The 12,117-nt window shown below is 46.1% G+C and overlaps 1 protein-coding gene across 1 annotated transcript in view; it reads left to right on the top strand.

The window, feature by feature from the left end:
• Window positions 1–10,866, top strand: part of si:ch73-40a2.1 (tyrosine-protein kinase receptor TYRO3) — a 33,557-nt gene extending 22,691 nt beyond the window's left edge. The window contains exons 12-15 of the mRNA XM_056300233.1: window positions 5,482–5,591; window positions 8,692–8,851; window positions 9,509–9,645; window positions 10,263–10,866. Of these exons, the coding sequence (XP_056156208.1) occupies window positions 5,482–5,591; window positions 8,692–8,851; window positions 9,509–9,645; window positions 10,263–10,596 (741 nt within the window). The 3' untranslated portion in view covers window positions 10,597–10,866. The remainder of the gene's footprint in view (window positions 1–5,481; window positions 5,592–8,691; window positions 8,852–9,508; window positions 9,646–10,262) is intronic.
• The last annotated feature ends 1,251 nt before the right edge of the window (window positions 10,867–12,117 follow it).

Here is a 12,117-nt window from a genome sequence, read left to right as displayed (position 1 = left end):
ACTACTACTACTACTACTACCACTACTACTACCACTGCTACTATTACCACTACTACTACCACCACTACTACCACTACTACCACTACTACTACCACTACTACTACTACTACTACTACCACCACTACTACCACTACTACCACTATTACCACTACTACCACTATTACCACTACTACCACTATTACTACTACCACTACTACTACAACCACTACTACTACTACCACTACTGCTACTACTACTACTACCACTGCTACCACCACTACCACTACTACTACTACTACTACTACTACTACTACTACCACCACCACTACTACCACTACTACTACTACTACTACCACCACCACTACTACTACTACCACTACTACTACTACTACCACTACTACTACCACTACTACCACTACTACTACCACTACTACCACCACTATTACCACTACTACCACTATTACCACTACTACCACTATTACTACTACCACTACTACTACAACCACTACTACTACTACCACTACTGCTACTACTACTACTACCACTGCTACCACCACCACCACTACTACCACTACTACTACTACTACTACCACCACCACTACTACTACTACCACTACTACTACCACTATTACCACTACTACTACCACTACTACTACAACTACTACCACTACTACTACCACTACTACCACCACTATTACCACTACTACCACTATTACTACCACTATTACCACTACTACTACCACTACTATTACCACTACTACCACTATTACAACCACTACTACTACCACTACTACCACTATTACAACCACTACTACTACCACTATTACTACCACTATTACCACTACTACTATTACCACTACTATTACCACTGCTACCACTATTACCACTACTATTACCACTACTACTACTACCACTACTATTACCACTTCTACCACTATTACCGCTACTACTACCACTACTACCACTATTACAACCACTACTACTACCACTATTACCACTACTACTACCACTACTATTACCACTATTACCACTACTATTACCACTACTACTACTACCACTACTATTACCACTTCTACCACTATTACCACTACTATTACCACTTCTACCACTATTACCACTACTACTACCACTACTACCACTATTACAACCACTACTACTACCACTATTACCACTACTACTACTAGTACTACCACCACTAATCTTTAATTTGTTGTCATTCGGACATTTTCCCTGATGTGCAGTGTTTCAAAGCCAAACTTGAATTGATCCAAGATGTCAGTTTTCGGCTGATCGAGCAAAAACTTGACAAGAGGCCGTTTTTGTAGTTTATCTCTCCAGTTCCGTTGTTTTAGGACGTAGGTTTGATCACCACGCGGTGAAGCTGAAAGGGAAACTGAACAATGACAGGGAGCCAGTGGTACCTGCATGAGGTGTAGGGTGGGGGTGGCCAGATTCTACAGTTGTGCAGTGGGGAACGAGAGGCCATCAGCTGGAGAATTAATGCAAATGACAATTTGAATATAATAGACTAAGAAACCTGTTTGACGTCATACAGAATTGAAATTATTGTGCTCAAAACATCTTTACGGTTGTTACTATATGGTAGCACAGTATTTACTACATGGCAGTACAGTATTTACTACATGGCAGTACAGTATTTACTACATGGTAGTACAGTATTTACTACATGGCAGTACAGTATTTACTACATGGCAGTACAGTATTTACTACATGGTAGTACAGTATGTACAGAACCCAGCCACTGAGGATGCACAAGCCAGTGCATCCTTAGTGCCGGTCCAAAGCCCGGACAAATGGGGAGGGTTGCGTCAGGAAGGGCATCCGGCAAAAAATCTTTGCCAAATCAAATATGCGGATCATAAATAAAATCTCCATACCGGAAATTTTCATACCAACGACCGCCACCGGTACTGTTAACCAGCAGGGTGCTGGTGGAAACTATGCTACTGTTGGGCGAAGGAGAAGGAGAGGGGGAAAGCATGTCCAGAGGCAGCTAGAGAGGAGGAAGGGTAGGAGTGTGGAGGTGAGAGTTGGAACTGTGAATGTTGGCACTATGACTGGTAAAGGCAGAGAGCTGGCTGATATGATGGAAAGATTGTGATCTGTAGTGAGAGTAGGGTGCAGGTGGAGGAGAGCCTGGAGAGGTGGAGGTATGCACTGGAGAGAAGAGGAATGAAAGTCAGTAGGAGCAAGACAGAATACCTATGTGTGAATGAGAGGGAGGACAGTGGAATGGTGAGGATGCAAGGAGTGGAGGTGACGAATGCATTTGAGTTTAAATACTTGGGGTCAACTGTCCAAAGTAAAGGGGAGTGCAGAAGAGAGGTGAAGAAGAGAGTGCAGGCAGGGTGGAGTGGGTGGAGAAGAGTGTCAGGAGTGATGTGTGACAGAAGGGTACCAGCAAGAGTTAAAGGGAAGGTTTACAAGATGGTAGTGAGACCAGCTATGTTATATGGTTTGGAGACAGTGGCACTGATGAAAAGACAGGAGGAGCTGGAGGTGGCAGAGATGAAGATGATAAGATTTTCATTGGGAGTGATGAAGAAGGACAGGATTAGGAACGAGTATATTAGAGGGACAGCTCAGGTTGGACGGTTTGGAGACAAAGCAAGAGAGACAAGATTGAGATGGTTTGGACATGTGTGGAGGAGAGATGCTGGGTATACTGGGAGAAGGATGCTGAATATGGAGCTGCCAGGGAAGAGGAGAAGAGGAAGGCCAAAGAGGAGGTTTATGGATGTGGTGAGGGAGGACATGCAGGTGGCTGGTGTGACAGAGGAAGACGCAGAAGACAGGAAGAAATGGAAGGATGATCTGCTGTGGCGCCCCCTAACGGGAGCAGCCGAAAGTAGTAGTAGTAGTACAGCATGTACAGACAGCTCTATGGTGGAGTAATGAAATGTCTACAAACCAAACCAGGAGCTGTAATTGTAAAGTCTCTTGTAAGAAGTGTTTGAACGCTGATCTGAGACAAGCTATTAGATGAAGAGATTTGCTGACATGTGGCCTGATCGACGGTCAACATTCAGCTGCTTTACTTAAGCAGAAGTAGCAATACAGATTTATACAAATATTAATAGCAAAAGTCCTACATTAAAAATGTCACTTCATGATGACGTTTTGGCAGTAATGTGTACTAAAGTGGGCGGCACAGTGGCGCAGTGGTTAGCGCGGTCACCTTACAGCAAGAAGGTCCTGGGTTCGAGCCCCGGGGTTGTCCAACCTTGACGGGTCGTCCCAGGTCATCCTCTGTGTGGAGTTTGCATGTTCTCCCCGTCCCACAGTCCAAAGACATGTAGGTCAGGTGACACAAAGATATGTAGGTCGGGTGAACCAAAGACATGTAGGTCAGGTGAACCAAAGACATGTAGGTCAGGTGAGTCAAAGACATGTAGGTCAGGTGACTCAAAGACATGTAGTTCAGGTGACTCAAAGACATGTAGGTCAGGTGAACCAAAGACATGTAGGTCAGGTGAGTCAAAGACATGTAGGTCAGGTGACTCAAAGACATGTAGGTCAGGTGAACCAAAGACATGTAGGTCAGGTGAGTCAAAGACATGTAGGTCAGGTGAACCAAAGACATGTAGGTCGGGTGAACCAAAGACATGTAGGTCGGGTGAACCAAACACATGTAGGTCGGGTGAACCAAAGACATGTAGGTCAGGTGACTCAAAGACATGTAGGTCAGGTGAACCAAAGACATGTAGGTCAGGTGACTCAAACACATGTAGGTCAGGTGAACCAAAGACATGTAGGTCAGGTGACTCAAACACATGTAGGTCAGGTGAACCAAACACATGTAGGTCAGGTGACTCAAACACATGTAGGTCAGGTGAACCAAAGACATGTAGGTCAGGTGACTCAAAGACATGTAGGTCAGGTGAACCAAAGACATGTAGTTCAGGTGACTCAAACACATGTAGGTCAGGTGAAGCAAAGACATGTAGGTCAGGTGAACCAAAGACATGTAGGTCAGGTGAGTCAAAGACATGTAGCTCAGGTGAACCAAAGACATGTAGGTTAGGTGACTCAAAGACATGTAGTTCAGGTGACTCAAACACATGTAGGTCAGGTGAACCAAAGACATGTAGGTCAGGTGAACCAAAGACATGTAGGTCAGGTGAGTCAAAGACATGTAGCTCAGGTGAACCAAAGACATGTAGGTTAGGTGACTCAAAGACATGTAGGTCAGGTGAACCAAAGACATGTAGGTCAGGTGAACCAAAGACGTGTAGGTCAGGTGAACCAAAGACATCTAGGTCAGGTGAGTCAAAGACATGTAGGTCAGGTGAACCAAAGACATGTAGGTTAGGTGACTCAAAGACATGTAGGTCAGGTGAAGCAAAGACATGTAGGTCAGGTGAAGCAAAGACATGTATGTCAGGTGAGCCAAAGACGTGTAGGTCAGGTGAGCCAAAGACATGTAGGTCAGGTGAACCAAAGACATGTAGGTCAGGTGAGTCAAAGACATGTAGGTCAGGTGAACCAAAGACATGTAGGTCAGGTGAGTCAAAGACATGTAGGTCAGGTGAACCAAAGACATGTAGGTCAGGTGAAGCAAAGACATGTAGGTCAGGTGAGCCAAAGACATGTAGGTCAGGTGAAGCAAAGACATGTAGGTCAGGTGAGCCAAAGACGTGTCGATCAGGTGAGCCAAAGACATGTAGGTCAGGTGAAGCAAAGACATGTAGGTCAGGTGAGCCAAAGACGTGTCGATCAGGTGAGCCAAAGACATGTAGGTCAGGTGAGTCAAAGACATGTAGGTCAGGTGAACCAAAGACATGTAGGTCAGGTGACTCAAAGACATGTGGGTCAGGTGAACCAAAGACATGTAGGTTAGGTGACTCAAAGACATGTAGGTCAGCAGCAAAGTACGATATTTTCTCTCAGAAATATAGTGAAGTCAAAGTACTGAGTCTCACAAAGTGCCAATCCTCAAATAAAATATCAGTACCTCAAACCTGCGCTTAAGTGCAGTACTTGAATACTTTGATACTTTCCACCACAGGACCTGACCGCTAACACAACATCCACAGATCTATGTAGTTTTACTTTGATGGTGCATGGCCAGGTATTTATCTGACAAGCCTTAAATCTGCCCTTGCAGGGAGCTATTGCATACTGGAAGCCCAAAACACGTCTTTCAGAAGTAAGGCAGGAATAACCTCGGGGGGGGGGGGTAGACAGGGGACTTCACATGAGATGTAAGTCGAGGATGAAGCAAAGAAGGAGAAGGCTAAATTCAACAGAAGTTGCCCTGATAACAAATATAACTTGATCTAAGACCTTGGGTTTCTACGCCATCTTGACAAAACATGTTTGAAAGTATTTAATACAACAACTCGTGCAGGTCTAATGACTTGGGCAGCACTCTGGAATGAGGTCAGGGCAAGAAGGTCCTTCTTTTACCACTTCCTGAAACGTTGACAGAATCTCTTCACCAGTGTCCTTTTTTTATTCTCATACTTCTCTTTCTCCCAGTTTGTGCCTCACCAGAGTCTCCTTCGCTTCATGATTGACATTGCAGCAGGGATGGAGTATCTCAGCTCTCAGGGTTTCCTGCACAGGGACCTGGCTGCACGCAACTGCATGTGAGTCCACCAGAGGGCGACCGAGAGCAGCACACCCTGGGCACAGATGGGGAAGGCTTAGAGATCAGAGTGGCCTTGTTCAGATAAAACGGCATCTTTGTTCTCTGCCATTGGTATTCCGCCATAGCCTGTCTGTGGAAGGGAGACTGAGGGCCTCAGTGTGTAATCGGGGTTTCACAGAATAGTCGACTATCAAAACCACGAGTCGTCACTGTGCATAGTTATAGACTGACGTTCATTCACTCTCGGCAGCCATACCAATACGTACCCCGTTTTTGCCAAATGACGGAAGCTAAGCAGGTATGGGCTTGGGTAGTACTTGGATGGGAGACCTCCCGGGAAAATGAGTTGATGCCGGAAGTGGTATTAGTGGGCCAGTAGGGGGCAATGCAAAAATATTTCATCAAAGCATAAAAACAGATGAAACAAACACACCAGACTGCATACAGAGCGAAGAGGTGATTTTATTTCGCAATGTCCACAAACTGGTACAGTGGGATGACTCCACTTTAATACTGTAAGAGAGAATACTGGCAACAGCAATCTCTGGGAGTTATCTGATAACCTATTGGCAAAAAAAAAAAAAAAGTACAGCAGGTCAGACGTGAGGAAAAAGAACAATGCAGACCGATTGTGTTCATAAAAGAACAGAGAGAAACATTTTTCTCCGTTAAAGGTTTTTTTTCCGGGAGTTGTTCCTTATCCGATGAGAGGGTCTAAGGACAGGATGTTGTGTAGCTGTTGTAAACTACTAATAAGACACGTCAGCCTCCTAGCTAACGGGTCTGACCCTTTAGCCGAGCGGTTAGTGATGTGGCCTTGTGGTGCAGTACACCCCGTATCGAATCCCGCACCGGGCAAGAAAATAACCGGTTACGTTAGTGGCAGCGGTGGGATCCGGAAGTGTGCAGATCCTCAGAAGTCTCTTCGGAGCGCGGGAATAACAAAGCGCGAGGGCGCGCTTCCGGGGAGGGTGACGACTGTAAACAACTAATAAGACACGTTAGCCCCTAGCTAACGGGTCTGACCCTTTAGCCGAGCGATTAGTGACGCTGCCTTGTGGTGCAGTACACTCCGTATCGAATCCCGCACCGGGCAAGAAAACAACCGGTTACACTGTTAAGCCCACTGAGGCAAATTTGTGATATTGGGCTATGCAAATAAAATTGATTTGGTCTGATTTGATGACAGAAAAGGGATATGGGTTATTCTCATATTACGTCACATACCACGTGACGGCAACACGTCCGCCATGTTGGAGGACAACGGCTCCAGTCCGTAGGATGCTGCGTTGCTCTCCCTGCGCGATGCTAAAGGTCTTCCAAACAGTCAGCGTGACGGAATGTGTTTCAAGGTTTGATTCATACTGTAGCGAATTCGGGGGGACAACGCAACCACAGGAACTGCCGCGGCCGGGACGCGAACCCGTATCGCCCGCACCGCAGGAGGCATCGCTAACCGCTAGACTAAAGGGTCAGACCTGCCAGCCAGCGGACAGCGTGTCGTTCTTGTAAACACAGATCGACAATCAGATCTCCGGCGTAAACGGTGGTTGCTAAGGTCTAGCTGCCCTCCAAGATGGCGGAGCTGTTCGTTGTCTAAAAAAAAAGAGGGTCACGTGATTGAGAATAACCCATCCGTATCTTTCAGGACCTCCGCCGCGCTCCGAAGCCGCCCTTCCCGTAATGACGCTACTTTAGGCGCAACGAAATTCAGAAGGCAGCCGGTTTGACCACTGTTTCACTTTACGGCAGTTTATGACTCCAGGCTCGGCAGCTGGCAGACAGTTGAACGACTGGATGAGCCGCCGCTCACGTCTGTCCAGGCACGTGAAACGTCGACAATTTCCTGGTCCCAGCAAACCGGAAATGTTAAACGAAAAAATTCAAAGACTACTGTAAACTACTAATAAGACACGTTAGCCCTTAGTTAACGGGTCTGAACCTTTAGCCGAGCGGTTAGCGATGTCGCCTTGTGGTGCAGTACACCCCGTATCGAATCCCGCACCGGGCAAGAAAATAACCGGTTACATTGGTGGCAGCGGTGGGATCCGGAAGTGTGCAGATCCTCAGAAGTCTCTTCGGAGTGCGGGAAGAACAAAGCGCGAGGGCGCGCTTCCGGGGAGGGTGACGACTGTAAACTACTAATAAGACCCGTTAGCCCCCTAACTAACGACTTTGACCCTTTAGCCGAGCGGTTAGTGACGTCGCCTTATGGTGCAGTACACTCCGTATCGAATCCCGCACCGGGCAAGATAATAACCGCTTACACTACAAATACCCCAATTTCTCATATTCTATTTTTAACTCCAGAACCAGAGCAAAACAAGGAAAAACAGCCCGTTATTGGTTCTCCGATTTTCAATTTGTAAACGAACAATGACAAAACAGCCTGTTGTTAGTTTTCTGACTTGGGATTCTAAATTGGTTATGAAACGTTTGAATGATACATAGATATTTCCTACACTTAGAATAAAGAAGTCGGTAACACTTTAGTATGGGGAACGTAGTCACCATTAATTAGGTGCTTATTAGCATGCAAACTAGCAACATATTGGCTCTTAATTGGTCATTATTACGTACTCATTAATGCCTTATTCTGCATGGCCTTATTATACAACCAGTAAGCCATTAACTATGAGTTTTCCCTCTATAACCTCAGAAGTATTGCTTATTAGTAGTACCATCTCAATATGCTTTGCTTAGTATGGACTTTATAAGGTGGTAGTACCACAAGAAGACTTATTCTCCCTTACTAACACTTAATGAATATGGTCTGTTCTTACATAACAACACACAAAACTACAAGGGTTCATAGTGTTAAATTACTCTAAATTAAGTTTTTGTTACTTAGACTATGTTCCCCATACTAAAGTGACATCGTGATCATTACTAATTCACTAGTAATTAAGTTTTTTTATGTTCCCCATACTAAAGTGTTACCAAGAAGTTTTACCGGAAGCAGAGTCTGGCGGTACCTATCTTACATGACCAATTTGGAAATCTGTCAGGAGCTGTTACGTTGTTTTCATCCAAAAAATAGTAATTTAAGCCAAATAACAATGAAGTTGACCTGCAGTGCTGTCATTTGTCCTTCACAGGCTGGGGGATGATCTCCAAGTGTGTGTAGCTGATTTTGGGCTGTCCAAAAAAATCCACAGCTGTAATTACTACAGACAAGTGGTATCTATTCGCATGCCAATAAAGTGGATGGCCATGGAAAGCCTATCCGAGTCCGTGTATAACGTCAAGAGTGATGTGGTGAGTTTGTTCACTTGTTATGCTCCCTATTGAATCTCCCAGCAGGATTTTCTTTTTGCCTTGTGATTGAGGACTTACATTGCTATACAACACCCACTGGAACTGGGCGGCATGGTGGCCCAGTGGTTAGCGCTGCTCCACCCCCCTCTGCTGATCCGGGGAGGGCTGTAGACTACCACATGCCTCCTCCCATGCATGTGGAGTCGCCAGCCGCTTTTCACCTGACAGTGAGGAGTTTCACCAGGGGGACGTAACGCGTGGGAGGATCACGCTATCCCCCCCCCCCAGTTCCCCCTCCCCCCCCGTACTGGTGTAGCAACCGACCAGAGGAGGCGCTAGTGCAGTGACACATACCCGTAGACACGGCCAATTGTGTCTGTAAGGACGCCCAACCAAGGCCGGAGGTAACACGGGGATTCAAACTGCCGATCCCCGTGTTGGTAGGCGATGGAATATACTGCCACACCACACGGACGCCCTTATCAATACACATTTTAAAAAGCATTCATGATTTGCATACATGAACTTTAGGAATTATTATTCCGTTGTTAAAATGTTGAAATGGGATTACATTTGATGAGGAGCGCACGAGGACTTGGTATTCAAATTCATCCACCGAGTCGTAAAATCGTGTCCAACACATCTCTGCTCTCTCAGTGGTCTTTTGGGGTGACCATGTGGGAGATCGTCACCAGAGGGAGGACCCCGTATCCTGGTGTCCACAATCACGAACTGCTGGATCTGCTGAGGTCTGGCTACAGGCCCAAACAGCCGGAAGACTGTGACTCCAAACTGTGAGTTGCTGTTACCCATTCACATCTTTTAGAAAGCATGCTAGTGATGAGGAAGCTGTATTGGCTCTAGGCAGTGTGTGGCGTTATTCTGGTTTGTGTGCGCCGACTGAGCTACACTTGGCACACAGCGTTAAAAGTGGTTGCTCGTATAGCCCAGGGGGAATCGTATCCAAATAAAACATAGTACAGGAAATCATCGTCTTACTTCATCTGAATTCACATGGAGAGACATTCTCTTCCACGGCATTGCTGACAACTTGAGCGAGCCAAGATGATGATCTGCTCCTGGTCTCTCTCCATACTCTTACTGGCCTCTTGGCTTTGACTAACTGAATCATTTTGAGCCTTTTTATTATGCTACAAACTGTAACTCAGAATACAGGAGTGCACATCAGAGACAAAGAGGGGACACTGACCATGTCATTAATATTATATTCCAGACTACAATCCACCCTGTCCTCTTCTCTTCCAGTCGTTTAAACCCAGTGTTTAACCTTGATATGGCTTTACTCTTGTTCTCCATGGCCTAATATTCCCTCTCTTTATTCCCCTTTTTGTTGTTGTTTTGTCTCTTGCCTCGATTCCTCCCCTCTCCTCCATCCGCCTCTCCGTATCAGCTATGAAATAATGTGGAGCTGCTGGCACAGGGAGGTATCCCACAGGCCTGGCTTTAGGGAACTGGGTAGAAGACTCAAGGACCTTCTGTCTGAGCTGCCGGTTCTGGAGGCCAGCCAGGACGCCCTGTACATTAACCAGGGCCTGGAGGCCGCTGCCTCTCACTACACCGCCCATGGACAGAACGAGGAGGGAGAGTCGGACGCCCTGGGGAATATTTACCTGCCGTCTCCTTCCATGGGTGCTGCACCCCTACCTAAGACAGAGCACAAGGAGGACGGCACAGAGGACGGCTACCTCTTGTGTGTCAACGTAGCCTCCGCAAAGCAACAATAAGTGCCAAAAAGAGGCGCCAAAAGCCAATAAATGTCCTGGAGTGGCCAAATTCTCTTGTAAATAAGTGTGTGTGTGTGTGTGTGTGTGTGAGAGAGAGAGAGAGACTATAAAATCAGCATACATTTATGATTTCAAGATTTAAATTTGCTTTTCACAACAGAGGTAATATATGCAAATCGTTTGGCTGTAGATTTGAGAACTGGTACGCAAGAAGCTGCCGAGTTGCTGTGCTCCCCCGGAAAACTGCATCCATGAATAAAGATTCACTATCCTACCTATCTGTGAATAACACGTGTCGTGACAATTTTGCTAACAACACTGGTGACGCCAGTTCTGTCTTTTCATAAAGCTTTATTCAACCACCCCCCCCCACCAGGAGGAACGAGCCCTGATCTTTGTCTTCAGTCCACTTTTATACCCGGCATGAGTGCCTGAATACGCTCTGAGTGGATAAGTTCAGGGTGGGCTGAGGTTGCGTCCTTGACTAGGTTCTCTGCTTGTTAGACACCAGGCAGGCCTTGTCTCAGACTATCTGCTCTCAGAGAGCTGGTTTCTACTTGGCCTTGATGTCAAAGAAACACAGAGGGAATTTACTGCTATGCGAGATTGGCACAAATTTGAAAATTACTACTCTTAATTAAGAATAATCAATTTTCCCTTACACTCTTAAAATAAGTAACTTGTATGTACAACCGCACATCATTTGTGCGGACGTTGTTAAGCTCAAAATGTGCAATAAACCACAAGCCCCAATGTCATCCTATTTCTAGATTTGTCCGCAGTGTCACGTCGTTTTGAGAAAAGGATGGAAATGGCTGTGGTGAATAGATATTTCAAGAGGGAGGAACACAGGGTGACGTAGAAGAGTGGGGGAAAGTGCACACAGGTGGACTATATCTTATGTAGGAGGTGCGATCTGGAAGGGATTGGAGACCGCAAGGAGGTGACGGGGGAGAACATAAGCTAGGCAGCATCGGCTGGTGGTCTGTAGGATGACTTTAGAGACCAAGAAGAGGAAGAGAGTGAAGGCAGAGCCGAAGATCAAAAGGTGGAAGTTGAAGAAGGAAGATTGATGTGTGGAGTTCAGGCAGGAGGTAAGACAGGCACTGGGTGGTGGTGAAGAGTTGCCAGATGGCTGGAAAACCACTGCAGAAATAGTGAGGGAGACAGCTAGGAAGGTACTTGGTGTGTCATCAGGACAGAGGAAGGAAGACAAGGAGACTCAGTGGTGGAATGAGGAAGTACAGCAAAGTATACCGAGGAAGAGGTTGGCAAAGAAGAAGTGGGATAGTCAGAGAGATGAAGAGAGTAGACAGGAGTACAAGGAGATGCGGCGTAAAGCAAAGAGAGAGGTGGCGAAGGTAAAGTAAAAGGTGTATGGTGAGTTGTATGAGAGGTTGGACACCAAGGAAGGAGAAAAGGACTTGTACTGATTGGCTAGACAGAGGGACCGAGCTGGGAAGGATGTGAAGCAGGTTAGGATGATGAAGGATAGAGATGGAAATGTGCTGACAAGCGAGG

This window comes from Lampris incognitus, chromosome 20 (assembly GCF_029633865.1).
Source record: "Lampris incognitus isolate fLamInc1 chromosome 20, fLamInc1.hap2, whole genome shotgun sequence".
Classification (NCBI taxonomy): Eukaryota; Metazoa; Chordata; class Actinopteri; order Lampriformes; family Lampridae; genus Lampris; species Lampris incognitus.
The sequence above is the reverse complement of the archived record's forward strand: the minus strand, read 5'-3'. Positions and strand labels throughout refer to the sequence as shown.